Genomic DNA, 27507 nt, shown 5'->3' with positions numbered 1-27507 from the left:
CTTGTAAAGATGCCAGTCAGGAGTGTCAGCCAGTGCCTGAGGGCAGAGGAGTGGCTTGATGGTAGTGAAAAGAACAGGGAGTCAAATCCCAGGTGAGGTTAAGGACAGAATCCCAAGGACAAGTGATGCCAAGAGAGTGAACCAGGGAGCCTGTGATTATGGGAGGTGGGCAAACTGTTGAGGAAGGACTTTCTAGACAAAGAGGTAACAGGTCAGAGGTGGAATAAACTGGTGCCAATGGATTCTTTAAAACTATTTGCATTAAATATTTAATTCTGTTTAAACCTAAATTATATGAAATATGCATTTACTTCAAAATGTTTTAATGTAGAATCAAGAGCTTTTCTTTGAGAATGAGGCCATTGTTTGGACTTCCATGTTTTTTTTATCTTAAGTAACTTTATATACATGGACTATAATTTCCAAATTCAGTTTCTTCCAAGAGTTAATTGGCTTTTGAAGGCATAGTTCAGTGCAGAGATGAGAATGGATACCAGACAACAGTGGGTTGAGGAGCACATAGAGAAACTGGGAAGAGATGGGGTTCATTCAAGGGACTTTTCAGGTGGGAGAGACTGACCTAAAAATCTCTGTTTATACCATGGAAGGGAGCAGATGACTCATGAACACAGAGCCTTCAGGATGTGGGACATGAAATGTGGGCCCAGGTGGAGTAATTGGCCTTAGCCAGGAAGGAGAGAGGGTGGGCGTGTGGGGAGGGCAGGGACTGTGTTCCCACTGCGGCTCCTGCTCTGAAGCCTGGGGTTTGGGGTGGGGAGGAGAATGAGAGGTATCTCCAAAAGCCCCCCTGGGAGTGAGGGGATCTGACTGAGGAAACGGAAGTCCTATCAATACAGTAGAGAGCCTAGGAAAACAGAGCTCTACCAGGGATTACTTTATCCAGTTATAACTGTAACATATGCCCAATGTATATTTAGATAATGGAAAGAAAAGAAATTGCTATCTCTAGATATAGCCACAGTTATTTTGTTCGTGTGTGTGTGTGTGTGTGTACACACATTTAGGGCAATATGTAATATTGTTTTTATAAAAGTGCCATCAGGTTCCTTTTTGGTTCATAAGAATGACGATGAGAACAGTAGATGTGGAACAGTAGACTTGAAGGGCCTGCTATATTCCAGAGGTGGGGCTATTCCTAAGTGAGGATTCGACTAGAAAAGGCAGAGTGAAAAGTAACAGTAGAGCCAAAAAATCACACTATTGTGTGAGCTGTGCAGATGTGCCTTCCTCCAAACCTAGTTATGATGTCAACGCATGACCTATCTGATGTGGGGGAGGGGGGTGATATCATATTGTGTGTCCTGCTTGGCACAGGACATGAGTGCTTTCCCCATTGGTATTCCTCAGTGTGAACTTTTATGGTTGCGTGATAATTCAGCATGTGTATGGGACGTGCTGTTTTGGAACATTTAGGTGATGTATAATTTTTCACCAAAGAAACCGCAGTGAACATGGAAAGAAGTGAAGCTTGATGGGAAGAAGTAAAGAGGGCAAAGCTTGAGAAGCCTCGCATTATTTGAAGGCAGGGTCTTACTAAGTTATGTAGGGCCTTGCTAGATTGTGAGTCTGGCTTTGAACCTGCAGTCCTCCAGCAGATGTGCACCACTGCTACAGATCTTCCATACCCTTTAATTCATCCTTAGGTTGCTTACAATACCTAATACAATGTGACTGCTGTGTAAACAGTTGTTATACTGTATTGTCTAGAGAATAGAGACAAGAAAATGAAGTCTGTACGTGTCCATTACAGATGCAGGGTTTTTATCTGAATAGCTTTGACCTATAGCTGGTTGAGTCCACAGATGTGGAACAGTAGACTTGAAGGGCCTGCTGTTTTCCAGAGGTGGGGCTGTTCCTGAGTGAGGATGTGACTAGAAAAGGTAGAGTGAAAAGTAACAGTAGAGCCAAAAAATCAAAGGGTAGGGCTGGTGTTTGGTTCAGGGGGAGAGCACTTGTCTGGCTTGCTCAAGACCCTGGCTCCCGTCCCCAGCACTGCAAAGAGTTGAGGAAGTTTGCAGTCCAGCATCATCATCATAATTACTAACTGGTTAGCTGAGAAGCTGAGGTAGGGCAAAACTGCATTGAGTGTAGAAGTCAGGAGTATGTCTCCCAGAGCCAGATGAGCAGACCCAGCCTGGATGGGGGAGGACCACAAAACAAACGTCCCATCCAGTGGGAGCACAGCTCACATGAGGAGAAACAAGATTGTCACACTTGGGGGAAAGTCCCCCCTAATGAGTAATCACAGAGTACAAGGCATGGAAATTGAAGTCCTGTTCTGCTTTTAAGTAGACATCATTTAATGGTAGAAAGGTTATAAGAAACTAGGGCAATATTAGTGGCTTGGAAAAGTGATATAGTTGTTTTAGAATATATATACAAATGTGATTTTCATATCCTTTACCCAATAATCTGTATTAAATAAGGAACTCGGCAAAAGAAAAGAACAATTTATTTATTTATCTAAATAAATAAATTATTTCCACAAAGTTGTGTATTTAACATTATTTACATAACAAAAAGCAAACCTTTTTTTAATATAGAAGGGGAATAGTTGTGTTAATCTTATTTAAAAAACAAATAAAAATTAGTGATATGATTAAACATGATGGCTACAAAACTTTATTCACACATGAAATGCTTATGGAGTATGGAAAGCAAGATATAAACTGCTACATACCCTGGGGTTCCTCCACCCTGCATAAAGTCCACATATAGACTAAGAGTGGGATGATAAATATGAAACAAAAGTAAGATTTTATTTTTGTTAAAGGTGATTAGAACTAGGGTTGTGTAGCATTATTTTTTAAATGTCTGAAGTTATTTAAATCTCTCTCCTTTAATAAAAGGTGTTTTCATTATAGTAGCAATCTATTTTTTAGAAGAATTTGCAAAGAAAAAATTAAAATCATCTCTTGAATTGTCTTTTACTCAGAGTAACTGCTATTAAGATATGATTATATCTTTTTAGTCTTAATTTGTTCAGGCCTATGCATATATTATATCCTTTATCTTAATTAAATTGGTATAAAATTATTTGTGGATGTTAAAAGCCAAATGCTTATCAGCTTTTTCACTAGGTATAGATCCAAAAGAATTGAAAGCAAGGTTTTAAACACGTATTTGTATACCAGTGTTCATAGCAGAATTATCCACAGTAGACAAAAAGTAGAAACAACCTATATGTCCATCAACAGATGCATGAATAAAGAAAACATGATATATATAGACAATGGAATATTATTCAGCCTTAAAAAGGAATGGAACCTGATATGTGCTATACCTGGTTGAATCTTGAAAAACATGCTGAGTGAAACAGGCAAAAGAGTCATAAAAAGGCAAATATTTTATAATTCCCTTTATTTGCAGAAAAATTCATAGAGACAAAAAATAGAATAGAGGTTATGGAGTGGGGAAAGAAGGGAAAGGAAGTTATTTTTTAGTGGGTGTAGAGTTTTTATTGGGAATGATGCAAAGGTTTTGGGTGTACATAGTGATGATGTTTACACAACATCACGAGTGTATTTAATGTCACCAAATCGTACATTCACAAGTGATTAAGATGACATGTTATAAGTGTTTAACTATGAGAAAAACAAGCAAGTGCATAAGCACAAAATGAGAGAGATGTCTCGTCAGCAGCAGCCCAAGGAAAATGTTGCCTTGCAGTCCCCAGGGTGGTCCGGCTGCCTGGGAGCATGTCCCCCGTACTTTGGCAGTCAGTGTCTGGGTGAGAGAGCCTGTCCCATTGCCGTTGGTCAGCCCATACTGACTTGGTTACAGTGCCACCCTGCAGAGGGGGCTAGCCAGGCCAGTGTGCCTCAGGAGAGGCCCCTAGGGATAGAGAGGCCAAGACATGGTGTGGGGCCATCAGAAGACTGGGGCTTTGGGGCTTTTGTTTTTCAAAGACAGTTCTTACAGTATTCTTAGGGGGAAAAAAAAAAAAACAGAACTCAGAAAATAACAAAGATTAATTATTTGACCCTGAGTCAGAACTATCCAGAGGAGAAGTGCCTCTGCCCAGGAGGTGCTGAGGTCCCCCTCGGTGGAGGTGACCGCTGTTGTCTGGCGCAGCCTCATGAATACATACCGGAACTGACCAGGGGGCTGGAGAGCCTTAGGCTTAGTGATCGCAGCTGGGAGTGTCTCTTGGGGGACTTTGGCAGGGCATCTGTGAGAGGCCTCAACCTGGTCTGGGACACACAGACCTCACTGTCACACATGAGGATCCTCGAGTACTGGTCACGGAGGGTACGGCTTTCCCTTCCCAAGATTCTTCAGAATGTCATGGAATCAATCCCTTGGAAATGCTTGAGTACAACCAATCCCCAAATAACAGAGTAAAGTAGATGTAAGTGGATGACTGGGTGGACACAACAATCCTAAAGGTGTATTCCCCTTTATGGTAGCTTATGAGATGCTCCTAGCTGTTCTTTTGTCTGTGGCCAGGTTTCCAATGAAAATCTCTGGCCCCAGTAGTATTTCTGGGCATTCAAAGAAAACCTGTGTTGACAGTCCCAGAAGGGAACTGACTGTGTGCTGTGTTCCAGGTGTCCCGCGACGGAGGAGCTGCCTCGCCAGCCACCGAGGGCCGGGGAGGCAGTGAAGGGGAGGGAGGCAGGACAGCTCTAGACAACAAGACCTCCCTCCTCAACACCCAGCCTCCGCGTGCCTTCCCAGGACCGCGTGCACGGGAGTACAACCCGTATCCCTACTCAGACACCATCAACGCCTACGACAAGACCGCCCTGAAGGAAGCCGTGTTTGACGATGACATGGAGCAGCTCAGAGATGGTTTGTCTCTTTGCTTGGTTGTACTTCATCCAGAAACGCCTTCCCTCTTGTCAGACCATCCCTGAGCGTACTGATCAATTATAAATGGAAATATTGGGTCTGTGCTGTTCAGTTGTTGGCCCAGACTCCACTTACTGAATCCTGACCTGTGCTTAGGCATGCGAGCACACAGTGGACAAAAGCCTCAGCAGTCCCGGCCCTCTGCACACTTGCAGTCTGGTCATGGAGACACCAGGAATAAATAATCACACCAGCTGTGTAAAATTGCAGCCGGGACAACTATGCAGAGAAGGCCAGCTAGTTCCTCCACTGGGGAGACATCATGAGGAAGCCAGGCCTGAGTGGGCAGGAGCTGATGGGGAGGACATCCTAACACAGAGTTCAGTGCACAGTGTCTGGGAAGGCCTTGACCTCTGCCTTCCCAACTCCCTCAGCCATGGAAGTGAGATCAGAAGTACCCCCAGAGGCTCCCCTCTTCTCTCCCAGTAGCCCGTAAGCAGCCCTCCCTGAGTTGTGCCATGGTGAGAGAGAGGCCAGGTAGCATCACAGAGCGCTTGCTTTACCATGTGTGTGCGTGGTGCTGAGCAGAGTACTCATCTCACTGAAATAGAAGCCTTCTTTCCCAGTTCACATATTAAGAAACTGAGGCTCAGAAAGGTTATGTTTCTTGCATAAAATATAACATAGGTAGTCCGCAGTAGAACTAGCCTGGGTTTTTCCTTACTCCCATATTAAGACCAGTGTCCAAGGACTAGTGATAGAGGGCCCTGGATTCAACCCCAGCACCAGAAAAATAAAAGAAAAAAGAGCAGTGTTTATTATTTAAAGTAACGAGTAGGAATGTATAGGTTTGAGGGTATATTTTTAATGTAGCGCTTACTTTTATCATTTTTTACCTCACTTGTCATGTTCACTTGTTTTATTTCCACTTCACAGTGACTTAGTGGTGCGTGCCTATAAACCCAGTGACTTGGGAGATCCAGGCAGGAGGATTGAAAGTTCAAGGCCAGCCTGGGCAACTTAGTGAGACCCTGTCTCAAAATTAAATATAACAAGGGCTGAGGATGTAATACGTCCTGCCCCCCCCAAAAAAAAAGAACAAAAGAAATTATGTGTATATGTCTTATGTCAAAGCCTACTGTTTTATTTTTGAGTGAATAATTAACTGAGAACCCTAAATTAGAACGCTAAGCAATGAAGATCCACTCACCTGCCTTCTGTACGTTGTGAAGTGTGAGGGCCTGGGTGGCCCAAGCCTGTTGGGTAGCAGGCTCACAGTGATCACACGAGTATGAGAGGAGGGCTACGGGAAGGGCATATGCCAGATGCAGAGACACAAGGAGAGAGAGGGATCAACAGTGACAGATGTTGGGTTTGAAAAGAAGCCCTTCCGTGGTCCAGGAGCTGGAGAGCAGACCCTGCTGACTGTCCACTGCCACTGTGGTGTGTAGGCCCTCGGCATCTGTCCCAGCACTGTTCCCTGGGCAGTGGGCTCAGGGTGTGGAGTGTCTGTGACTGCGTTTTCTGGGAGAAGTGGCCTGTTTTCTTCATTGCTTGTAGAATTGGAACATCATTTACCTTATCCATTATTGATTTTGATTAAGGTCGAATCGAGCTTAGAATATCAGTTATTATTTATCTACCAACTGTGTACTAAGAGGCTTAAAGAAAAAGGTGGGATGGCAAGGGGGAAGTGACAAGCTTCTTTGAACAATTTAAACTTCCTTGTGTGCTTTTCTTCCTAATGTCAGAAGCTAAAGAAATATGCAAATATACATTTCAGTAGTTCTTCATATTTGCTTGATTTGTCTGTTTTCCTCTCTTTAAAGTTGCATATTCAGAATTGAGTCTCTTAAACAAACGTGGAAAGAGACAGGATAGGTCTTTCTACCGGTAATATGATTCAGGGCCTTGCAAGTAACTGTTCTAAGTGATCTTGTGCAGGCTGTTCCGTCTGAACAGACAGTCTCTAAATAGTGCAGACACCTTTTTTGATATTTGTTCATTGTGCTGGTTCCCAAGCTGTGGACATTCAAAGGGAACACGTTAGAGATGATGGTGACCTAGAATACAGGTGTACTGGAGTGGGTCTGTCCTGCAGTGGAACAGAGTTTGGGAAAAGAATACAGTCAAGAAGAGGCTTTTGGCTGGGTGTGGACTTTCGGAGGGATCTAGTATTTTCTCTGTCTAAAATTAAAGGGAAAAGATGGCAAGGAAAGGCAGAGCCAGCAAGAACTGCGCTGGACAGCTGTCATGGCCTGGGAAGGTCTGCAGGGCTGGGGGAGAGCACAAAGGGAAAGGCACAGGATATGGGGAGAAGGAGAGGATTGCAGGAGCCCTGTGGCCAGCATTTCCTCCTGAGGTGACATCTGTCATGTGTTTCTCCCCAGTGCCCATTGACCATTCTGACCTGGTGGCTGACCTGCTGAAAGAACTGTCCAACCACAACGAGCGGGTGGAGGAGCGGAAAGGTGCCCTGCTAGAGCTGCTCAAGATCACCAGGGAAGACAGCCTGGGCGTCTGGGAGGAGCACTTCAAGACCATCTTGCTGCTGTTGCTGGAGACCCTTGGAGACAAAGATGTGAGGCGCTGACTTGTCCCCACACAGCCCCTTTCCATGTGGCAGGTTTTGATGTCCTTTGCTGAGGAGGTGTTAGCTTCTGCTTTCATTTCTGGATTGCACTCATAGTTGACCTCAAAACATTTAATTCAGTTTTCACATAGTTTAAGGTAACATGTTTATTAGTGATAGGCCTCTACTTCTCTAACTGGATTTGCAGTAGTTGAGGGAAACTCATTCTTGCATCTAGTTACTTTGACACAGAATTGCTTAAAACTTCATTAGAATAGAATGTGTCTCTTAGGATGCATCTTCTTCCTTGTGAATTCATTTCTGTTTTACATGTAATGGAGAAGTAGAAGGGTTTATTTTTTTAAAGACTCTTAAATATTGCATCCCCTGAAACTCCATCTTGGTTCACCCTACTTGTGTTCACAGTTCCTCTCAGTAATCTGGGTCAGTCAGTCAAGTGACAGTTGCATCACTATGACTCCTATAGTATTTGTTTTAGAATTAAAGACCCTCTTCATGCTAGGACACTTGAAGGTGACATACTAGGTATTTGTGACATGAATAGATGTTGGGAATTGCCAGAATTAAACTTTTTAGAAGTAAAAATCCATCCCTCCACATTGGCCTTGTGTAGGTTAGCAAAAACAGCTACAGTGTGTGTGTGGTGAGGAGCTAGTTGGGCAGGACTAGGAGACGCTAACCAGGCCTGCCCAGGGTCATCGTGATGGTGACTCGTGTGACAGAGGAGGAAAAGAGGGTGGCTTACTCAGTGCTTGGGGGTAGGGATAGTAAGACAGAAGAAGGGTAGCGAGAGGTCTACACTAACTTCTTTACATCTAGTACTGGCTGTCGAAACAGTCGCGCTTAGCTGGGCTCAGGAGGTGAAATGATGGCCCGTGGAAAGCAGGTGGTCGTGTGTTCGTGTGCAAATTATACAGCTGAGTGACAAGGAATCAGGATGTACTTCTTGGCTGTGTTTGGTGTAAACTCCATTCTCTTTTCTTGAGATTAGCCGTCTGTTTGGGATGGCTTTCCTCCAGACACATGACTCGGGCCTTAAACAACTCCGGGCCTGTACCCTTCATGATCTCATCACATAGAAGGTCAGGTGTGCCAGCAGGTCTGCAGCTGTCTCTCAAAAGTTCACAGGCCATGCCCAGGAATGAGCTAGATGCTTTGTGTGTGTCCTTTGGTATACTTTACAGAAGCGTAATTTCTCTCCTGAAGTCTCAGGCAATCCGGCAATCCCCAGGAAACTGATAATGATCTTGGAGGTGTCATCCTCATTTGGTCTGCAGTTCAAAGCTCATTCAGGAAGCCTCTGTGGTTCCTCCTAGGGCTGGGTCTGGGATGCACCATGCCACACAGTGCCTGCCCGCCTAGAGCTAACTGTCTAGAGCATCCCTGTCAAGTAAACCATGCAGTCTGGGTAGAGGGGTTTTTGAGATGCCGGGGAACCCAGAACTAGGCGCTGGGCCTTTCGGACCCTGAGCTGGTGTGGCTCCTCAAGGGTGTGTATTGTTACTGAGGATTGCTTTTCCTCTCATACCCAGCATTCAATTCGAGCACTGGCATTGCGAGTTTTACGGGAAATTCTGAGAAACCAGCCTGCAAGATTCAAAAACTACGCTGAGCTGACGATCATGAAGACTCTGGAAGCCCACAAAGACTCCCACAAGGAGGTGAGCCAGGGCTGCTGAACAGATGGGGCTGGGGAAACAGGTGGGTGGGGAGAGAGGACAGGGAAAGAGAGTCTCTCCCTCTAACTCAGCCCATCGTACAGTGTGAAGTTTCCATCGCCATCATTATGGCTGAGCAATGGGCACATTTAAAATGCCAGCTAAGCATCCCTCTAGTTCTCCGGCCCCAGGACTCCAACTGCTTGTTGGAGAGCAGGCAGGATGTGTGTCCACCCTGCACATGTGTCACAGACAGTGGCTTCTTGGCAGACACCTGGCTGATGACTTGTTCAGTACCTGTGGCTCGATAGTCCCGTGAGTGGCTGGAGGCCCACAGAAAGTGGGCATCCATCCTAAACAAAGGAGTTTAGCAGCACCCTTCAATAACAGGACTGTGGGAAACAAACTTTGTAAATTTAGAACGTTAGAAAATTTAAAATGACTTTGACCCCAGTGAGACGTAATTGCTTCCTCGGATTACTCTCTTGGCTCTTAATTGATCCTTTTATAAGCAGGTTTGTGGATTAAGGGACTTGGGATTAGAACAGGTCTATGGAAAGAAGGAAACCCTAGGATTGAGGATGTAACCCAGTGGCAGAACACTAGGTTTGGACCCCAGCACCACAAAAGAACAAAATCCAAAGAATGAGACTCTAAATGGAGTGTTTCTCTTTGACAGTGGCTACTTGAACAGTGGTGGTTTTGACCTCTCTAGTCACTAACTTGTGGCTCAGCAAGGGCAGCATCCCCTGCTGTGGCTTGGCATGCCTCCACCTGCTAGTCCTAGCACAACTCCAAGTCCATAGGCAGTAGCTGTGTTTTCCAGCTAATAACTTGTGTTCCACAACCTGACCTGGTTGTGTGATGGCGAGAATCAATAATGTGTGAACAAAACACTTCCATTTACAAAAGTGCACTTAAAAATGAGGATTGGCTATGCTAATATAATCAACCAAAGTTCTCCCAGATGAGAAAGGAGGATCCCAGAGAAGCCTGCCCAGCAGTGAACCAGGTCTTGGTCTCTTGTAAGGGACAGATGGCCTGTGCTGATTTGATTTCTTTTTTAAAATCATAATAGCTTGTCCTTCAAAAAATGAAGTGAAATTGATTTTCTTTTTTACCTGGATGATAATGGTTGCTTTCACAGTAAAGGACATGTTTGAATGGAAGATTAAAGTGAAATCATAAGCTCGCGACAGTATATTGGCACGTACTGACTGTTCCATTGCAGGGTGTCTGTCTTTAAACCAGATCTTGACAATAAGAAGTGTTAGGTAATAGAATTAAGTCATCTGTCTGCTATTTACTGTTTTCTTGGGATATTTTGTTTTTTCCCTGCAAAATGAGTGATCTAGAAGAGAAAGCTCTTCTGGATGCAATGCCCTTACATTGACCAAGGGAAAAGCAGGAAATCTCCTGCCTCAAATAAATGCAGCAACTCTGTATGAAGGTGGAATTCTTGTAACCTGAGCCCCCCCACCCCACCCCCCCACACACTGCTGTCATCGTTGACCTGACACAGCCCAAGGAGGAGACTGTTCTGAGTGGAGCGCACATGTTGGCAGACTCCCCTGCTTTGCATACTTTCAAACTCACCTTGACTCTGTGCCCTTGCCATTCCCTCTTGAAGCTGCAATCTGTCACACTGCCAGAAGCTACTTGGGCACCTGTGTATTTAGGTTTTAGGTCTTTTTCTTGTTTTATATTTTCAGATGAAACCCAGACTTCAGCAGGGAATACTAACATGAGGGCTGGGGAGGTGGCCTACTAGTAGTAGAGCGCTTCCTCGAATGTGTGAGGCCCTGTATCACACACACCAAAATAGAAACAAAACAACCCAGAGACGTGACGCACACCTGTAATCCCAGCAGCTCAGGAGGCTGAGGCAGGAGGATCACGAGTTCAAAGCCAATCTCAGCAACCGTGAAACACTAAGCAACTCAGTGAGACCCTGTCTCTAAATAAAATACAAAACAGGGCTGGGGATGTGGCTCAGTGGTCGAGTGCCCCTGAGTTCAATCTCCAGTACCAAAAAAAAAACCCTGAGTGGCTGGTTCGCAAAGGACTGCTCTGAGAGACACTGGCACTGGTGTCCTCTCTTGCAGGCTGTGCTAGTCACCATGCCGCTGTATGTTAGCTCTGGCTGTGGAACCGTAGTAGTGCAGGGCAGCTTCTAGAAACACCTTTTCTAGAATCTGAAACCTGTCATAAAAGCTGTTGCACAGGATGGATAAGGTGAGGCTAATGACAAGGTGGCTTGTTTTTTCATCCTGTAAATAAGAGTCTGTTTTCTGAGATTCTTTTAAAAGGAACTGTGTTCCAGGAGAGGTGGCACATGCCCCTATTTCCGGCTAATTCTAGCTCCTCAGGAGGCTGAGGCAGGAGGATCTGAAGTTGGAGACCAGCATGGGCAATTTAGCAAGATCCTGTCTTAAAGAGGGCTCGGGGCAGCTCCATAGGAAAGCAGTAGCTTGGCATGTGTGAGGCCCTGGGTTCAATCCCTAGCACCACGAAATAAGTAAATAAAAATCAAAGTAATTGTGGGGGAAAACATTTCTCTAACACACTGAAAATGTACGAGGCACTAAATCTCCCATAGAGCTGCCCATCTGAAGCTAATGTGGATCTCCTGTGCTGAGCCTGAGGGTTGGAGAATTTGGATAGAAATTTAGACATTTTATTTTAAAAGGAGTTGTTTGTCAGCTTAGACATGATCTTTTTTTAATATTTATTTTTTAGTTATAGCTGGACACAATACCTTTATTTCACTTATTTATTTTTATGTGGTGCTGAGGATCGAACCCAGGTTCCGAACGTGCAAGGCGAGTGCTCTACCGCTAAGCCATAACCCCAGCCCAGACATAATCTTTTCATAGTCCCTATTTAATAAGTAAATCTCTTCCATTATCTAACTTTTTTTTTAATTTTTAGTAAATGATGTTGCTGTTAAGTTCTGGTGTGCCAGTAATGAAGAATCTGCAGTTTACAGTGGCGTTGGCATTCAGTTAACACCTTAAAGGGCTGAGGCTTGGTAGTAACCTTTTAAAACCTGGAGCCCATTTTCTGCTTTCCATGATAACTCCATTAACTTAAACTCTTGTTCTTTTAGAATTTGTAGTCTGTTTTGGAGTCAGGTACAGAATCTCTCTCTGCTGCTGGCCACCTTGTTTATGACCCTGTATGAGCAGGACTGTTGAGAGAAAAAAGGGAAATACACTTTTTTCTTTTTTCTGGCAGTTCTGGGGTTAGAACTAGGACTTCTCCATGCCAGGCGGGCACTCTACCACTGAGCTATACTCCCAGCATGAAATAAGCTTTTAAAGCTATCATCTGCTTCACAGATTTTTTTTTTTAAACCCAGAGGCACTTTACACTGAGCTACATTCCAGCCCTGTCTATCTATTTATTTATTTAAAATCAGGGTCTCACTGAGTTGCTTAGCATCTCGCTTTTGCTGAGGCTGGCTTTGAACTCATGATCCTCCTGTCTCAGCCTCCCAAGCTGTTGAGATTACAGGCATGCACCACCGCTCCCAGCTTATTTATTTTTAAGGCAGGGTCTCACCAAGTACTTAAGTTTCACTGAGTTTCTGAGGCTGATCTTGAACTTGTGATCCTCCTGCCTCAGCCTCCCAGTCACTGGGATTATGCTGCATAACTATTGCTACATAAAACTGTTCACAGACCTTGCTATCCATTTGCAAAGCACCTATCTCTTGGGAACATATGGATGTGTCAATTATAAATTATAAATCATTTCAAAATGCAAAGATGATCATTGCTCCTAGCCATGTGTCTTTATAGAACCCACAGGGTTTTAAAAGTTGTCAGTAAATGTTCTATTTGAACTAAAAAGAAGTGCCAACTGTACTTCTTGAAGATGTTGTAACCTCACTATTAGAGTTAGCATTTTCTGAAGTTGGCCACATCAGTCAATAATCAGTTATATTTGCCCACTTAAAAGTGGAAACTTAGTCAAGTGTTTTGGCACACTGGTGGTCTCAGCTACTCAGGAGGCAGAGACAGGAGGATTCCAAGTTCAAGGCCAGCCTGGACAATTTAGTGAGACCATGTCTCAAAATAAAAGGGCTCAGGATATAACTCGGTGATAGAGCACCACTGAGATCAATCCCCAGTACATAGGGGAAAATTAATAAATAAATTAAAATAGAGAGGAAAATAGTAGCATTTCATGTCACTGTATCGGACCACCAAATATTTCTAACCACACATAAAAATCTTAGTGTTTAAGACATTAGAATTCAGCTTTAGGTGGTTTGGCTTGTTTGGGGAAGTTGGATTCTTAAATAAACATAAAATAACTATTATGCCTGTGAGATTTTATTTCTAAATCATTTTCATTTAAATTTTATCTTTTATGACCTTAAGGAATTAAAAGTGAAATCAGATCAAAGTTAGTTTTAAAATAAGAGAATTTTCTAGAACTAGCTGTCTGCCTTCCCTCAACCAGCCTGTTTTGCTTTCTGCAATGCTTTTGGCCATAGAAAAGCAAGTAAGCCAGAGAAGCCATGTTATTGAGCTGGTGTTCTGCAGAAGCCTGTTACAATTCCCATCTAACCTTCCAATCACACCCCTGTGCAGAGGAATGGCCCTCAGAAGCCCACAGGGCAATTCCCATGTGTCCGAGGTTCTGAGGAACAGTATACTGAGGGGACCTGGAGAATTCATAGCACCTCCCCAGACCTTGCTTCCTCCTTATCTGTTAGCCCAGGGAGTGGACTAAGATGGCTATCCATGTCCCATCCAGCTTCCAGATAGTAAAAGTTGCTATTGAGTAACAAACCTAAATCCTCATCAGTTCTAATCTCCCATTTTCCATGAGTCCAACCTTGGGATTTGACCAGAAGCCCCATTTCCTTTGGAATTTCTTGCTTTTTAATTAACAGACAAAACCAAAAGCCTAGATAGTCTCTTTGAGCAATTCCAAGTTGCTGAGCCAGCAGCCTGACCCTGATAGCAAACTCTGGTCAATGTTTTGTGATTGCAGCAGGGACAGATGGAGTGGGGTGGGGGGATGCAGTCCTTAAAGAGCTTATGATGTCCTTGAGTTCATTATAGTAATCAATCTATGTGTGCTTTAGAGTGAGGAGCAGCGGGAGTTTGGAGTGGGCTAAAACAGTCAAGGAAGAATGGCCAAAGGAGACTAGAGTCTGAGGTCAGTCCAGATGGAGCAGGCAGGGGGCGAGGACTCTTACCTGGGAGCCCAGGAAGCCTGGCCAGGGGAGCATGGACTTGGAAGACACACCTGGGTTGAATTCTGCTAAACCAGGGCTACAGAAGGGCTCCATATTTCTGAGACCATCATGATTTCCAGGTCAACTGGGGATCCCTGGCCTACCTTACGGGCTTATGATGAAGTGCAAAGCATCTGGTTCTGAATGAGATGACTGTTGTTCAGGGCTGAGGGAGTAATTTGTTCTCTGTGGTGAAGTGACCCTCCTAGAAGTGAGGTGTGACTCCATCTGATAGCATCGGTGGTTTCAGAAAGAGCCATTGCTGACCTGCAGGAGTTTAGACTGTTGAGTCGGAAGACCTGGGCTTACCTGCTGGTCTTGCCATCTCTGAGGCTGTGGAATTGCAGATAAGTCACCAAGGCACTGGATGTCTAGAGTGCTTGGGTGCTAACCGAGGAGGGGAAGGTCCTTCATGTGCTGTCCGTAAGGGTCCCCATGATAGCCAGGTGAGAAAAAGTGGCTGGCACCATTGAAACTTGAAGATAGTGGTTTTTTGTTTTTTTTTTTACCCTCTTCCATTGAAAAAAAGTAGACTGATTTGTGTTAAACTTGTCAGGTTTTTTTCATTTTACCCAAAGCAGATATAACTATTTCTCCAAATATACCTGAGAGGCTATTTAAATTTAATTAAGTAGCTGGCCATAGAGGCACTTGGGAGGCTTAGGCAGAAGGAATTGCAAGGCCAGCCTAGGCAATTTATCAAGACCTATTTCAAACTTTTTTAAAAGGAATTGAGATGCGGCTCAGTGGTAGACTACCACTGGTTACAGTCCCAGTGCTGAAAAAAAAACAAGAAGTAGTAGTAAACTCAAACTCCTAGTACAAATACGACTTATGTCTTTGGGCCATTGCCTGGTTTGAGTCCGTATTTGTGCTAGAACAGCTGGTCCATTGTTGGTGTTGGGCGAGAGAACACAGCCATGAGGGTTTTGAAAGAGACGCTGTGTTAGGGATGGAGAGCAGGAACCATGTAATGTGCCCCGAGCCTGATGCTCAGCACTTCCTGGAAGGTCCACTCCACCTCCAGTCCTCCCAGCCCTTCTTCCAAACCATCATTTGCCCCTGTTGGCCTCAACTCTACTCCTTGGAGTACAATAGCATTAGTCTCCCACCTGGGCCTTTACACATCTGAATATAGAGACTGTACCCCAACCACGTGCAGTGGTATACACCTGTAATCTCAACAGCTCAGGAGGCTAAGGCAAGAGGGTGGCAAAGCCAGCCTTAGCAATTTAGAGAGGCCCTAAGGGCCTCTCTAAATTTAGAAGTAACTAAGGGGGGCTAATAAGAGGACTGGGGGGCTAAGGCTGTGGCTCAGTGGCAGAGCACTTGCCTAGCATGCATGAGGCACTAAGTTTAATCCTTAGCACTGCATAAAAATAAACAAATATAATAGAGGCATCCTGTCGGTCTACAACTATTTAAAAAGGGAGGGGTGCTGGGGATATGGCTCAGTGGTTAAGAACCCCTGGGTTCAATATCTGGTACCAAAAAGAAAAAGAAAGAAAAGAAACCACTGTCCTGAGTCTGCCTTCCCAGGCAAGGCTGTGATGACTGTCTTATTAGAAGTCATCTCATTTGATGCTGTCTCCTTAGGGTCTTTGAAGCCCTCATCCTCAGAATGTGTGTGTGTGTGTGTGTGTTTGTGTTTCATGGAAAGACACTCATCAGATAGAGATGGATGATAAGATTTTGTAATCCAAAATAATTTTTAAAATTCTTCATTCAGAATTTCCCTGTCATTTTACTGATAAAGAAAACTGAGGCCCCAGAAATTAAGAAATAATTTACCCCAGGATCAGCTCCATTATTGATGATGCACAGTCCCAAATTCAGGTCTGCAAACAGAGCCTGGAGCTTCTCTTCTCTCCACCCTCAGGAGCTGAGCACCCGTAAAGGAGGGCTCATCCCAGGCTCCCTCCACCACAGTCCCAGTTGACCTCAGTGCCAGTCTGGGGCTTGATCTTTTGCCCTCACTATGCTGGTGGGTACGCAATTTGTGTGCATCATACTTTTTATAAGGTCTTTACAGCCATTCCCAGAAGGTGGCGCCAACCTTTTCCCCAATTTCCAAGTGATCCAGGAGCTATAAACTCCAGGTACCTACTGGGAAAGTTCTTTGATTCCAGCCATTGTTGGTTTTGGATGTTTTTCCTTTTGAAAAAAAAAACCTCAACCCGTTGTCCTGATGTGTCTGAGATAGAGCCAAATCAAACTTTGTGAACTTAAAACAAGCACTTCACATGTGAAGAACTTCTGAGCTTCTAAAAGTAAGAAACCTAATCTTTAAGCAAACATTCATCAGAATTCTGAGTAATGATTTCATTTTCTTAAAAAGCTAAATGTGAAAATGTATACTCTTTCTAGCTAGACACTGTTACCTTTTGACTTTGAAAAGGAAGAATTCTTAACTTTCTAACCAGACAGTGGCAGAATTGAACTAGAATCTGACCACTCCAAGACAAATTATAACCCCAAAGTCTACTTGCTCCTGCTCTTAACACTCACAGCCAGTCCTTATAGAAAGATCCTCACCTCTTCTGGCCACGGTGTTATCTTCGTTTCTCTCTGTTGCCTGTGTTTGCTTTTGCTCTGTGTTTGCTTACATTTATAATCTTTGCTTCTTATGTTACATAGAACACAGGGCAAAACCTAAAGTTCACCCTGATTTGGGCAGCCTGCCAAAGCCAGGGGCTTGGCATACGGAGAAAGTCAAGAACACTAGCCTCCCTTGCCAAAGCCAGTGTCTGTCCTGGGAAACTTTCTCTCACCCCAGTAAAGGAGAGGGCCTCAAACTACCCATCTTAATGTGTAACTTCTGGCATTTTATTTTCAGAAAATCCTCTGTATTCCATGCATTTGATGAAATGCTTCATGTAGGGCCCCTGTACAGTTCCTAGTGGGGGGTTTATTTTGTTTTGTTTGTTTTGCAGTACTGCAGGGATGGAACCCAGAGGCATTTTATCACTGAGAGCCATCCCCAGCCCGCATTTATTTATTTATTGTGGTGATGGTGGTGGTCGTCGTGGTGGTGCTGGGGATTGAACCCAGGGCCTTGTGCATGGTAGGCAAGCTCTACAAACTGACTAGCCCGTTTTTATTACTTGAGTCATACTCTTGCTAAGTTGCTGAGACTGGCCTTGAACTTCCGATCCTCCTGTCTCAGTCTCCCAAGTCCCTGCGTTTTCAGGCTTGTGCCACTGGCACTGCTGAATCCCTGCAGTTTCATGAGAAAGTTCTCCTGAGTTTGGGTTTCACCTCAGCAGTTCTGAAGCAGTCTGTCTTTCAGCACTCACTAGACAGTAAATCACTGCAACCTGAACAGCAGTAGAGCATGGGAGGTGGAGGGAGGGAGAGAAGGGGAACTTCATGGCTGAGTTCTCCCTGTGAACTTGGCCATTTGTTGCCCAGTCTCGTTAGTCCTCATTGCATCCCTGAAGGATAACCAGGAGGCTGTTAGCTTGCTTCTGTCAAGGCTAAAGTGGCTTAGGGACTTAAATCACCCTCTGTCTCCACATTTTTTTTGCTCATTGAGCTGGTTCCCACCTCCTTAGGGGGACCTTAGACTCAGTTCCTGTGCATCGATATTTTCTCACTTAGGTTTCCTAACCAAATCATCCAGTGTCTTTCTGACCCTTTCCTCCCCACCCCCCACCAAGTTTAAACACAAAGGCCCAAAAGTTCCTCAGCTTTCTGCCCAGTACACTGCAATAAATGATGATTTGTTACAGTGGAAACCAGTATCTTCAGAGCTCTTGTCTTTTTGTGGACCCACAGTAGGGAGGAGAAGGGCTGTCTGCCAGTCCTTCTTGTGACTCACCATCTGCTTCACTCTATGTGGCTCTCCCGGGTGTGCTGTGGACATAGAACGGCCTTGGGGGCCTGCATCAACTGAGGAGGGGTAATTCGGTTAGAGATGGCCAAGATGGGACCTTGCCTTTAGGGAACTTTTCATCCAGTGAAAGAGGCGTTTTCAGCAAGATGTTTACAACCATAATATATGCACATGGGACTTCCCGAGCTTCTGTAGAAATGAGTTCTGAATGAAGTCGTGGGCAGCCAGGAGAAGGATGTGAGCGAGACTGGGCTGGGCAGGGTGTGGCAGGAAAGGACCGAGGCCTCAGGTTGAATGTTGAAGGTGAATATTTCATCAGAGGATGGAGCTTCTCAGTAGGTACCTCACTCCTCCTCTAGAGGAGTCTCATAAGGAGGGAGCTCTGCTCTCCGATACCCCACAGCTCCCAGAGTGGTGCTTGGCCTTGGGGTGGCACCTCTGCTGCCACACTCCACTGCTAGTGGCGGTCTCCTACCAGCCCTGTATGTGCTGTAGCTAGAATGTACAAAGGGAGTTATGCCCTTCTCTCTCCTCAGCAGATAACTGAGAGTGAGTTGTTTTAATCCCCCTCTCAGAGCTTACATTTGAAGCTCAGACCAAGCAAGCACTTACCAAAGCCCTAGATGGAGGCCTGTGTGCTGCGCTGCAGGGGCTGAATGTGTGCTCCTCCTGTTCCAAGGGGAGGCCTTCCTCAAATGAAAGGTCATGCACATGGACAGGGCCAAAAAGCACTTGGCTTTGGAACATCTATGTGGGAAAAGCTACAATTAGAAGACAGGTGGGGCACTAGGAATCGAACCCAGGGCTTCATACATGCTAGGCAAGTGCTCTACCCCTGAGCTGTACCCACTGCTCTTTTTAAATTTTATTTTGAAATAGGGCCTCACTAATTGACCAGGCTGCCCTTGAACTTGGATCCACTTGCCTCAGCCTCCCAAGTAGCTAAGATTACAGGTGTGTGCTACCTTACCTGGCTAGTATCCTCCTTTATTTTGTTCCATACAAGGTAAGCGCTTTACCATTGTGTCATCAACCCTTCTTATTTTTTATTTGTTTGGTTTAGTTTTATTTTCGAGAGAGGGTCTTACTAAGTGACCTAAGCTAGCCTCAAACTTGTGGTCTCCCTGCCTGAGCTTCCTGAATCTGTCTGATTACAGACATGTGTCAGGCTTGGGCTTTCTTTTTAGATGTGCATGTGTGGTATTTACTGTGAAACCACGCTGGTCCAGGACTCCACTTTAACTCCTGAAGGGATTGATTCGCAATCCCAGTGTGGGCTCCTACATGTGTGTGCACTGTGTGCCTGATATTGGCCAGGGGTGAGGATATGACCTCATCTCATAAGATTCTTACCTATAGAAAGTGCAGCAAGGATGTAGTCTTTCTAGAAAAGTTCAAAAGGCCATTGACAAGAAAGAAACATGAAGATCAGAATTCAGGGAGGTAGGGCTTCTTTGAAAAGGGACATGTCCTCAGACAGGCAGGGGAATGAAGCTCAGCTGATCACATGTACTGAAAAGCTGGCTCTACTTGTGGGCAGAGCAAAGAAGCAGTGCACAGAGCAGACAGGCAGGGGAATGGAGCTCAGCTGATCACATGTACAACATCCATCTCGCTGTGCACTGAGGTACAGGTGGAAGATCCTAGATGCTGCCTATTTGGTAAAAAGAAACATTTATGGAAATGTCACCAAGAATGTAAAGTAGAGTGCCCCTAGTGCCATGTGAGGATCACAGGCTGAAGGACTGGGGAAAACGGGAGGGGAAAGTGTTGTCAGTCAGATGGTCAAGGACACCCTCAGAGGGGCAGGGGTGCATGTGTCCGCCACATCTGAGGGACAGCAAGAGTTCAAGCTCATCAGAGGGGAGTCAGGTCGTTGGACGTAGGCTGGGATGGTAGTGATAGTTAGAGTGATTACAATAGTGATAGTACTGCCTCAGCCACGCCAGGGCTTGGAGTCAGTCCAGGCAAACGCCCAAGAGTCTGCCTGCTTCTCCAGCATGGCACTGTGGGACCAGGGCTGGGAGGACTGCCACTTTTCCTGTCCTGAAAGGGACACAGGTACATTTTTATGAATGAATGCAGTTTTCTTCCTAAGAAGGCATTCTAAAATGTATAGAGAAAATAAAGGTCCATGTAGCCTCTGCGCCATAAGGTAGTGTGTATAGCCTTTCACACATTCCCCAGGTTTCTAGGATGATAAATGCCAGCTACTGGGCATGAGCGGCCAGAGCCCATATGGAGCTTCATAGTGAAGAATCTACCTTTAGCATCTTGGCTGGTCCTAAATGTGTCATTTGGGGGTGTTTTGTTTTGTCCAGTACTGAGGATTGAACCCAAGAGCTCCCTACCACTGAGCTACACCCCAGTCTTTTTTATTTCTTACTTTGAGGCAGGGTCTCCCTGCATTGCCCATGCTGGTTCAAACTTGCTATCCTCCTGCCTCAGCTTCCCAATTCACTGGGATTACAAGTGTGGACCCCCCACACATGCAGCTTGAGTATTTCAACTTCTAATGAGGCACACTCCTGAACTGAGCCCTGTTCTCAGAGCAGTGCCCCCTTGGGATGGGCGCAGGGCTGGGCCATAGCTGGGGAGTCCCAAATCGATCCTGCTGGAGAGAGGACCCTCAGGTGACAGGCAACACCTCAGTCAGGACCTCAGAGTGACTAAAACAGCATGTATAGCCCGTGATCCAGATCTGGCCTATCTGCCCTTCGGCTTGGGTCACCCCCGTGCTCTGTGCACTGTTTCTTTGCTCTGCCCACAAGTAGAGCCAGCTTTCCAGGTGGTCCGTCTGTTTTCAGGGGTCACCTGTGCCTGAAGCACTGGGCTGGTTGGTAGCTCTCTTTTGCCGCTATATAAAGATGGACCTGAGTTATTTTGAGCAGCAGAATACAATGCAGAGAATGGACTGGGATCCCCAGTCCAAGGCAGGCTCTAAAAGAAAAGTATTAGGTTTTCATTGCACTTCATAAGAAAATGCATCTATGCCTTTAGCCTGGTGACTTTACTCATACATCATTTCCATAATGTGCATACGTTAAACACTCCATGCTATTAATAGGAGGAAGTATCAGTTACTTAGTGTCTGCACTATCTTGAATAGCACTCATCGTTCATTTGATACCCCCATTTTACAGATGAGGAAGTGCAGTATTTGCGCTTGGGACTGGTGAGATCCTCAGATCCCTAAGCACAAACCCGCTTCTTTCTTCCTACCACATCTTCTGCATGCTCCCCCTCCTTTTACTGAGTTTTGCACTTGGTTCCCTTTATTATCAAAGTGTCTTGTGGCTCTCCACAGGTCAGAGGCTGCTCCTCTGACCATGAGGTGGTCATTTCATGCTCTTTGTTAAAAGTACAAGGTGAGGGGGCATCATTCCTAGAAAAGCAGCTTTCCCTGGGAACCTCCCAGGAACACTTCCAGAGGCTTCTCTCAAGCCCACCAAGCTACCTGTGGTTCAGCCCCTCGGAGGAAGCAGGTGAAAGGCACTCTCATTTCCTTCAGGCTTCTCTTTGGTGACTCCACTGTGGGGTCCCACTAGCCATCGGGGAGAGCATTTGTATCTTTAAATTCTAATCATTTAGGGCAGAGATTCTGCAGCATTGGTTTTACAAATCACCCAGGGAAGCTGGGCGTGGCAGCGTGCATCCCTAGTCCCTGCTACACCGGAGGTGGAGACAGGAGAATTACTTGAGCCCAGGGATTCAAGGCAACATAGTGAGACCCTGTCTTAAAAAGAACCTTTGAAGGGCTTTAGTAACAGCTCGCGGGACCCACCTCCAGTGGGGGTCCAGGGATGCTGCTACTGCTGGAGATGGAGGACGTTCTTAGAAAACCACTGTTCTGAAGTTTTTAGCAAAACGCCCCTCTTGAAAAAATTGCCCTCCATACCACTCTGCTTCACCTTGACAGTGTTAGAGAAACTGAGGCCACCCTCTGGCATTCAGTGAGACCCTTGTCATTGGCCTCGGAACTAAAACAGCGGTGGGGTTCTTTCTCCTCTTGAGCACATGAGGCTCACCCTGGGGACCTGGTGTTTCAGGTGGTGCGAGCTGCTGAGGAGGCTGCCTCCACACTGGCCAGTTCCATCCACCCAGAGCAGTGCATCAAAGTGCTCTGCCCCATCATCCAGACAGCCGACTACCCCATCAACCTGGCCGCCATCAAGATGCAGACCAAAGTCGTGGAGAGAATCGCCAAGGAGTCCTTGCTGCAGCTCCTCGCCGACATCATCCCGGGCCTGCTGCAGGTGAGCTGCTCCCAGGTCACATGGTCTTTGCTGCCCTCCTTCACTGGCCTGCAGGTAGGAAAACCGCAGGCGGAAACCCTCTCTTTAGGACCTGTGTCTTTTAGTCTGCCCGCTTCTGGTACAGCAGGAAGGTAGGCACCTGGCAGCCCAGAACTGTGGCTCACAGAATGGACTTTCTGTTTATGATAAACATATTTTGATCATCTGTTTTTGTTCATTCCTTCATCAGATCCTTGTTGCAAACCTCCTGTGGCCCCAGCCCTAGGCAAGGAGTGTGACTCAGACAGGGTGCTTGCTTTCATATGCCCAATAAACACTTCTTCTAGGTGGCAGGCAGTGAACTAGGCATCCTCTGACAGGCAGGAGACATGTGTGGCCCCACCTCAGGGACTTTCAGCCTGTCATGTGACATGATGCAGCCACATGGCTACTACAGGTGACAGTGTCATGTGCTGCATCACAGTGGAGGGGTGGTTTCCATTTTGTGGGGATGGGAGAGAGGATTTCTGTGGGTAAAGGTAGAAAGGAATTTATTAAGTAGCTAGCCTCCCATTTAAAAAATGCGCTTTTGGCTGAGCGTTTGGTGGGAATTTGGATACTTAGTTGGGGACTGGATCATTCCAGAGGGAAAGGCATGAAAGTGGAAAAGTCACCAGGGTTCTTTGGAGACCGGCAGATAGGCCCATTTGGGTTTGGTGCAGGAATAAGTCAGACAGGGAGACTGAGCATATGTCACACAGGGGCATGGGCAGCTCTAGCAATCACTGGAGGACAGATGGCTTTCACCTATGATGGTGAATGATGTAGTTCTCATTTATTCATTCATTCATTCATTCCTTTCTTTCTTTCTTTTGCAGTTGTAGATGGACAGCAGGCCTTCTTTCTTTCTTTTCTTTCTTTCTTTCTTTCACAGTTGTAGATGGACAGCAGGCCTTTATTTTATTTATTTTTATGTGGTGCTGAGCATGGAACCCAGTGCCTCACGCATGTGAGGCAAGCGCTCTACCACTGAGCCACAGCCCCAGCCCTCTCGTTTCTTTAACAGTGTTTTCACACATGAATTTGCTTTAACATTGTGAGAAGTGTGAATGAAACCAGTATTTTTTCCCTTAATTTTGCTTTCTCAATTCATCTCTGTCGTGGCATCTTTTTAGTAGTGGCTCACAGATCGCACTTACCCCTTCTTGCCTCTGCACCCCACCCACCAGGTCACTCTTAATATAAGTCAATTTTGACTCCTTTCAGGTGAAAACCCTCGGGATTCAGTTGCAGGTCTTAGGTAGGTCCTGATGGTGACTGACACGTCCAGGGTTGAAATATGAGGGTGTTGGTAGAAGTTGCTGAGGCATTAACTATGAAGCAAGCCTTTGATCTGATTTCCTTTTTGTGTCCCCCTTGGCTTCTAGGGTTATGACAACACGGAAAGCAGCGTGCGGAAGGCCAGCGTGTTTTGCTTAGTGGCAATTTATTCCGTAATCGGAGAAGACCTGAAACCTCACCTCGCACAGCTCACGGGGAGCAAGGTATGTACAGTGTTACCTAGCTGACATCCACACCTGGGCCCTGCCAGCTTGACGTGAGCCTGCTCTGTGGTGGCTCTGGGCTCCAGACTGCTTCTTCTCATCAGGTGTGTTTCAGCTGGGCCTTATTTCTCAAAAAGCATGTTTTAAGATGAAAATGGCCAGCCATGTAATGAAGTTTTAAGAGAATGCTAACATGATACATCATCATCTATTTTAACTCCTGCTTTTGCAAAATAAATTAACTTTTATTTTACTCCCTGGAGAAAGACAACTTTATTCAGAAACCAGCTTGGTTTCTCACAGGAACACCAAGGAAATTTACATAAGTGCTTAACAAATTGCTGAATCAGAGCGGAGTCCTTTGTGGGCATTGACAGTAGTAGTGGCCGTTGCCTGGTACCCACCATTGCCCCAGGAGCTGGTCCACACTCTTGGCATGCTTTCACTTGTGTTCCTCATGACATCCCTGTGAGATAAGGATGGTTGTCCTCTCTGGCCTGCCCAAGGGCACACAGAGGTTGGACTCCAGGACCTGCCACTTACACTCCTTTAAGAGTGTTTTAGACTCAGGAAGCTCTGACACTCAGGTTATTCCATTTTGAATGGTCCATCCACTTGGGGTTAATGTTTGTATATTGGTATTAGGGAAGAGTTGAACTTCATTCATTCTTTTGACATGCAGATACCTCTTTTCCCAGCATCATTTGTTAAAAATATTATCCTCTCCTCGTTGAATAGTCCTGTCACTTTTTCAAAAATTGTTCGACCGTCTGCGAAGGTTCACTTGTGGGCTCTGTATTCTGTCTCCTTGTTGTATGTCTCTATGCCAGTTCCACCCTGATTTGTTCACTATAACTTTGTACTAAGTTGATTCCAGAGGTATGGGTCCTCTAGATTGGTTCTTTTCAAGGTCTTTTGACTATTTGGGATTTCTTGACATTCTATATGAATCTTAGGATTGGTTTTTTCTAACTCAGCAAAAAAAATCTCTTTGGAATTTTGATATATTGCATTAAATCTATATATCATTCACATAATCAATCTTATTGAGTAATATTGACATCAAATGTCTTCTAGTCCAATGAACCTGGGATATTTTTCCACTTCTTTGCATAATCTTTCATTTCTTTCAGCACCATTTTGTAGGTTTTTGTTGGTTTGGTTTGGTTTTTGTGGTACCGGATATTGAACCCAAGGCCTCACACATTCTGGGAATGTACTTTCTCACCAAGATATATACCCAGCCTTTATTTATTTTTATTTTGAGACAGGGTCTCACTAAGTTTCCCAGGCTAGCCTCAACTTGTGGTCCTTGTGCCTCAAGCTTCACATTAGCTGAGATCACAGGCGTGTACCACTATCCCAGAAGCATACTGTAGTTTTAATTGTGTGAGTCTTTTACCTCCTTGGTTAAATAATTTCCTAAATATTTCAGGTTTTTTTATGCTATTATACATAACATTTTCTTAATTTTCTTTTTGGGTTGTTCATTGTTAGTGGAGGGGAATTTTTATTTATTTATTCTTATGGTGCTAGGATGGAACCCAGGGCCTCACACATGCTAGGCAACTGCTCAACCACTGAGCCATCACCCCAACTTGCATATTATTTTGCTTGGTGATTTTTGTACCGTCTCGGCTGAATTAATTTCTAACAGTTCTGACAGATTATGTGTGTGTGATCATTAGGGTTTTCTACATAAAAGTAATATCATCTACAAAGAAGATTTACTTAATTTCTCACTTAGATGCCTTTACTTTGTTATTTTATTTTCTAATTGCTGTGGCTACAACATCTAGTACTGTGTTGGAGTGGTAAGAACAAGAGTCCCTACATTGTTCCTGATCTTAGAATAAGTTTTCAGTCTTTCACAATTGAGTATAATTTTTGCTGTGAGTTTTTCATATATGACTTAATATGTCAAGATAAGTTTTTTCTATTCCTAGTTTGAGTGTTTTTATCATAGAAGGTATTATATTTTTCAGATGTTTTTCTGCACCAGTTAAAATAGTCACATCTTGGGGCTGGGATTGTGGCTCAGTGGTAGAGTACTCACCTAGCATGTGCAAGGCCCTGGGTTTGATCCTCAGCACCACATAAAAATAAATAAAATAAAGATATTGTGTCCAATTACAACTAAAAAAAAATAAATATTTTTTTAAAAAATAGTCACATCTTTTTCTTTATTCTGTTAACATCGTATATTACAATGATTTTTTATAAGTTGAACCATTTTTGCATTCCAGGAATAAATCAATATATCTCATTTGGTCTCTTTATATAATATTTTAAATTTGCTGCTGAATTCTATTTGCTAGTCTTTGTTGAGAATTTTTCATCAGTGTTCATTAGAGATATCATCTATAGTTTTGTTATTAGGGCAGTGCTGACATTGTAGTATGAGTTTAGAAGCATTTTCCCCCTACTGTGTTTTGGAAAAATTTGAGGAAGATTGGTATTATTTTTCTAAATGTTTGGAAGAATTCACCAGTGAAGTCATCTGGTTCAGGCTTTTACTTTTTGGAGATTTTTTTGACTACTTCTTACTAGTTACAGGTCTGTTCAGAGTTTCTTTGTGATTCTGTTTTTGTTGTTTGTAGAAATTCATCCATTTCATCTAGATTATCCAGTTTGGGGTGTATAATTAATAATATTCCTATAACCCTTCTTATTCCCATTATTAGTCATAACGTACCCACATTCACTTCTGATTTTTATAATCTGCATCTTTTTTTTTTTCCTTAGTCCACCTAGTTAAAAATCCATCAACTTTGTTGATCTTTTCAAAAAACCAACTTCTAGTTTCATCTATTTTTTTCCTATTATTTTTTGGTTCTCTTTCGTCTCTGCTCTGCCTGTATTATCTTCCTCTCCTGGATCCAATGTAGCTCTTGTTGATTTGAAGCTTGTTCAGGCACTCACAGCTCTACCCTCCCCTAGACGGAAACTTGGAATGCTGGGTGGTGTTTCATTTTCATTTCTCTCAAAATATTTTTGAATGAACCTTGTGGGGCTTTTTTGGTTTTTTGTTTTGCCTTAAAGGGGACTCTCCACCACTGAGCTTCATCCCCAGCCCTTTTTAATTTTGAGACAGGCTCTTGCTAAGTTGCCCTGGCAGTTAATTTTCAATCCCCCAGCTCAGCTCCCGAGTGGCAGGTGTGCCCTGCCACACTCAGCTGACTCACTGACTTTTAAAAGTGATTTCTACAGATTTATAAGTTCTTCAGTTTTCCTTCTGTTATTTCTGACTTCATCTTACTATGGTTAGAGAAGATATTTTTTATGATATCTCTTAGAATCTGCTGAGAATTTGTGGCCCAACGCTTGGTCTACACTGGGAAACATGCACTTGAGGAGAATGTGTGTGCCATTGTTGGGTGGAGAGTTTGGGCTCGGTCTGTTAGATCTGGTTTATTGTGTTGTTCAAGTCCTGTATTTCCTTGTCTTTTGTCTCATCATTCTAACCAATATTGAGAGTGTGAAATATCAAAGTCCCCAACTGTTACTGTAGAACTGTCTGTTGTATCCATTTTTGCTTCATATATTTAGATAATCTCTTATTATATAGTAAAT

At 44.4% G+C, this 27507-nt stretch overlaps 1 protein-coding gene across 1 annotated transcript in view; it reads left to right on the top strand.

Annotated features, from left to right (window-relative positions):
* The window catches only part of Clasp1 (cytoplasmic linker associated protein 1), a 269130-nt gene that overhangs the window by 235011 nt on the left and 6612 nt on the right, over positions 1-27507 (top strand). The window contains exons 38-42 of the mRNA XM_040294156.2: positions 4572-4815; positions 7206-7396; positions 8941-9069; positions 22205-22411; positions 23818-23934. Coding sequence (XP_040150090.1) covers positions 4572-4815; positions 7206-7396; positions 8941-9069; positions 22205-22411; positions 23818-23934 — 888 coding nt within the window. The remainder of the gene's footprint in view (positions 1-4571; positions 4816-7205; positions 7397-8940; positions 9070-22204; positions 22412-23817; positions 23935-27507) is intronic.

This window comes from Ictidomys tridecemlineatus, chromosome 7, assembly GCF_052094955.1.
Source record: "Ictidomys tridecemlineatus isolate mIctTri1 chromosome 7, mIctTri1.hap1, whole genome shotgun sequence".
NCBI classification, from domain to species: domain Eukaryota; kingdom Metazoa; phylum Chordata; class Mammalia; order Rodentia; family Sciuridae; genus Ictidomys; species Ictidomys tridecemlineatus.
The sequence above is the reverse complement of the archived record's forward strand: the minus strand, read 5'-3'. Positions and strand labels throughout refer to the sequence as shown.